A 4,140-nucleotide genomic window follows, 5' to 3' on the forward strand; every position below is an offset into this window, starting at 1 on the left:
AGAGAGAGAGAGAGAGAGAGAGAGAGAGAGAGAGAGAGAGAGAGAGAGAGAAAGAGAGAGTACATACTAATAAAACCACCACGATGGATGATATTAACAACGTAAGTAGGTGCTTTACCTACCTGGGCAGCATATGCCACAAGTACGCAATTTGGTAATTTTGTTGGGGTGACTAACCACGTTGTGACAGATGTTTTCCATGACATGCTTCGTATCTGTAGGTGGGCAGTACGAACATTTTAGACTCTTGAATGTCTCAAAAGTGGGCCCTGACTTAAAACGGTTGACAAGCACTAATGTGATTAAAACGGCACAATACGTCCTGCTTTCCTGTCTGCCACCAGCGGCTCTACTAAATTGCCCCCCCCACCCTCCATCCATCCTTTTCCAGGTTTGGCACCGTTTCGGGATTCCCCCGAGGCCTAATCTCAGCAAACTATGTCTACAGAAGCTACTGTCCTGTCTGGACAACTATAGGTCTTGGCAAGAACAACACAGCCACCTATTTCGGTAAAAGTAAATTTTGACCCCAAATTCTAAAGATAAAGTTGAAAGCATCTTTGACGCATGACGCCAAGGCGACTGGCGCTCATATTATGACCTTATGCAGTTGCGAGCGCCGTAAAACCTTTCTAAAAAAACAAACAAAACGTCACGGTGACCCAGATTGGACAACAGGAAACGTGGCGACCCTGGATCTGCGACGTAGGTCATGTAAGTTCCGAAGGATGGGCTAAAGTCTACTTTTAGACCATTTCCGTTATAGTTACAAGTTACAAAGGACTAGTTTTCGGTTTAGATAGAGTTCTACAGCGTTCGCAAATCAGATAGTTCATATAAGTGCCCATTTCTAGAGGTTTACAAGAGTAACGTGCACAGAAAAGCAGGAGAGATTCTAATAAGGGCAATAATTAATAATTGATAGATAAGAAGCAGCAAATCACTACAGTTAGCATGCTGACCACTCACGCAAAGGACTACACCCAAGATCAAGATCAAGATCAGTAAAATATTTTATTGCTGGACCCCCAGTTCGTATTCCTGACTCTGTTTGGAGAAAACAGGGGGATTGGGGTGGGAGAGGGTGGCATGGTCTAAGGCGATGACGAGGTGATCACTTTGTCGATGACATGGATGACTCCATTAGAGGTAGCGACGTCAGCTTCGGTCACTTTGGCGCCATTGATAGTCACCCCTGGAGGGAGGAAAGAAACGAATGGAAGGAAATTATGAGAAGACGGTAAATATGGTAAATTGAGGGGGGGGGGGGGGGGGAGGGGGGAGTGAAAAGAAAGTGAAAGGTGTGTGTGTGTGTGTGTGTGTGTGTGTGTGTGTGTGTGTGTGTGTGTGTGTGTGTGTGTGTGTGTGTGTGTGTGTGTGTGTGTGCACGCGCGTGTGAAGGGGGGGGGGGGTATACAGTCTTGCATGCACATAGCGAAATCGACGTGACTCGGAAATCTTTTCACCTTGACCGTCAATAATTTATTTATAGAGACACGGACATCTTTTTACTGTGTAAAAAATTCGCTATGTACGTGTTTCAAAAGCCAAGAATGTAAACATTATTTTACATGCATAAGAACAAGCTCGGGTTCGCTGTGTGCTTCCTTGACTGTGTAAGTGGTTTTGTTGTGATCGTTTTTTTTTCTTATTTTTTAAATTCCTGGTATCTTACAACCGGGTGCTCAGTATGTTTTTCATCCTAGCACAAAGTGATTGATGTTCCGTATTATTGAGTTTTGTTGTTGTTGTTATTATTGTGTTGTTCAAATGTATAGCTGGAATACAAAACCCACTTTTTGATAAATGTTTCCTGGTGTAGATGCTTTAAATCTGTGGAAGCAATTATTTTTTTTCTTTATTATTGGGGTTATCTTTTGTTGTAATTATGTTGTCATTGTTATTGTTGTCATTGTTGTGGTTGTCATTGTTGTTGTTGTTGTCATTGTTGTTGTTATTGTTGTTGATATTGCTGTTATTGTTGTGCTCCTGTTGTTGCTACAGTTGTTCATATTGTTGTTACTATTATTTTTGTAGTTGTTGATGTTGGGTTTTTATCGTGTCGGTTATGTTGGTGGCGAGGGGTGATGGTGGCGGTTATGTTGGTGGTGAGGGGTGATGGTGGCGGTTATGTTGGTGGTGAGGGGTGATGGTGGCGGTTATGTTGGTGGTGAGGAATGAGGGGTGATGGTGATAGTGGCAGTTATGTTGGTGGTGAGGAGTGGTGGTGGCGGTTATGTTGGTGGTGAGGGATGATGGTGGTGGTTATGTTGCTGGTGAGGGGTGATGGTGATGGCCTACGGTGTTCAAAGAAACAGACGAGGAACAAAAATGGAAACAGCTCACCGTTAGTGTCGATGTGCACGGTCAGGTTTGCGCCGTTGATGGTCTGCAGCACCATTCCGTCGGTCAACCCAACTGACCAGAAGGTGTCACTAATTACGTGATACTTGAGCACCTCTGGTCAAACGCCAGTGTGTGTGTGTGGGGGGGGGGGGGGGAATTACATTTTGGTCATTAAAGGGCATGCACATGGTTTCAATTTGGTTACATATAAATGAAACTGTTCGAAATTAAAAAAAAAATACCTTGAGGTCATTCAATCTTTATTTTTAGCGTAGTTGTTTTAAGCTCCCTATGGGCACAATTTAGACCATTCAGGAGACCAGGTTCAACATTAATCATTACCAGTAAAAAAGACTAATTAACCTGACACTACTAAACACGTTTTAACTATAACATTAGAGACAAGCTTTAACCTGGGACTACTAGAGAAGCCTTAACTTTAATATAGGAGTAAACAAGATTTAACCTTGAAACAGCTGCATGAGAAGAGAATGACCAAAGATGGCGTGCTATGCTCCACAAGGGGTCAAAGAAGGAAGCAAGCAAAGTAAATCTATGTAGTAATTCCCTAGAATATAGATTGTAAATGGAGTCCCAAGACGACTCTCTTCTTCTAAACGTTGCGTTCTGTTTCACCATACAAAAATGTTTCGAGCCACCCAGTTCAAACAAAGACTATAATTTAGTAAACCAAATCGAACAACGTTCGCTAAAGTGTTTATTACTTTTGCAGTCGAAAGTCACAGTTTTGGACTTATGCTGGTCTTCAATTCGTCCTCAATACGTAAGAAGAAATATAGCTGAAATCTTCAGTTCGTTCTTCAATTGATCTTAACACCACGAAAAGGTTGAATAACTTATCCAGGTGTGTATGCATGTTTAACCCCTGGCAAACAGGGATACCAAGTCTTCATTTAGATTGTAGCGTACAATAGCTAAGCAGTCTTGTCAGTGGTTGGCGGGTGCTCTGGTGTAGTTTGCACCTTCTTTCTTATCAACCATCTATCGCCCTTTTCTCTCCTACTTCTGCTTTTTATGTTTGTCATTCTCTTGCATTTATGACACCTCTAATCTTCGGGACTTATATATGACCTTATTCTGTCGCAAGTGTTGTTAAACTCTTACTAAACAAAAAAGCAGTCTTACAACAGGTCGCTCTGAAAAATACCAGTTTCAACTATACGTGCAAGACCCTGTTTTAAGGCAAATCTCAGCAACAGTACTGAGAGCGATTAGGCTTCAAGGATACATACGTTCTGTCAGAGTACTTGTTTGTATAGTCTTTTCATATTTAAAGTACGCCAAATGATAATAATAACAATGATGATGATGATGATCATCAGAACCATTGTAATCACAGCCGCTTGTAGTGTGATAGCTAAACTTCGCAGTCGCACACACTCGACGCGGGTTCGATCATGTGCGGTGGTCTACTCTTTCCGATATTCTCGTAATCTGCTGGGGTGGTGCATCCTGCTCTGCGCTGATTGGTCATAAATTTGCTGGGCAAAAAAGGTCCACATCTACAAGACCTGAAATGTGTTGATGTGGGAGCAAATGTTTAGAGGCGACCAGGTCTGTTACTGACCGGAAAGGGCATCTCTGTCGTTAATGAGTGTCTGGAGAGTGGAGGTTATATCCTCAAAAGCCGAGTCTTTTGGGGCGAAGACAGTGAACGGGCCTGCAGCTGTTTAGATACAGAAGAAAACAGCAAATCATTTAGATTTTATTTTACACTAATTGAATGAAGGTGAGGACGCTCTCTCTCTCTCTCTCTCTCTCTCTCTCTCTCTC

The 4,140-nt window shown here is 42.4% G+C and overlaps 1 protein-coding gene across 1 annotated transcript; it reads right to left on the minus strand.

Moving 5' to 3' along the window:
• Window positions 1-995: 995 nt before the first annotated feature.
• Window positions 996-4,033, minus strand: LOC106013746 (transforming growth factor-beta-induced protein ig-h3; the record flags this gene model as incomplete). The annotated part of the gene is given in 3 exon segments (XM_013090301.1): window positions 996-1,195; window positions 2,347-2,460; window positions 3,935-4,033. Coding segments are annotated over 3 exon segments (314 nt in total), but the record flags the coding sequence as incomplete, so codon positions are not given.
• Window positions 4,034-4,140: the final 107 nt, after the last annotated feature.

Source organism: Aplysia californica, unplaced genomic scaffold, assembly GCF_000002075.1.
Source record: "Aplysia californica isolate F4 #8 unplaced genomic scaffold, AplCal3.0 scaffold01211, whole genome shotgun sequence".
NCBI classification, from domain to species: Eukaryota; Metazoa; Mollusca; class Gastropoda; order Aplysiida; family Aplysiidae; genus Aplysia; species Aplysia californica.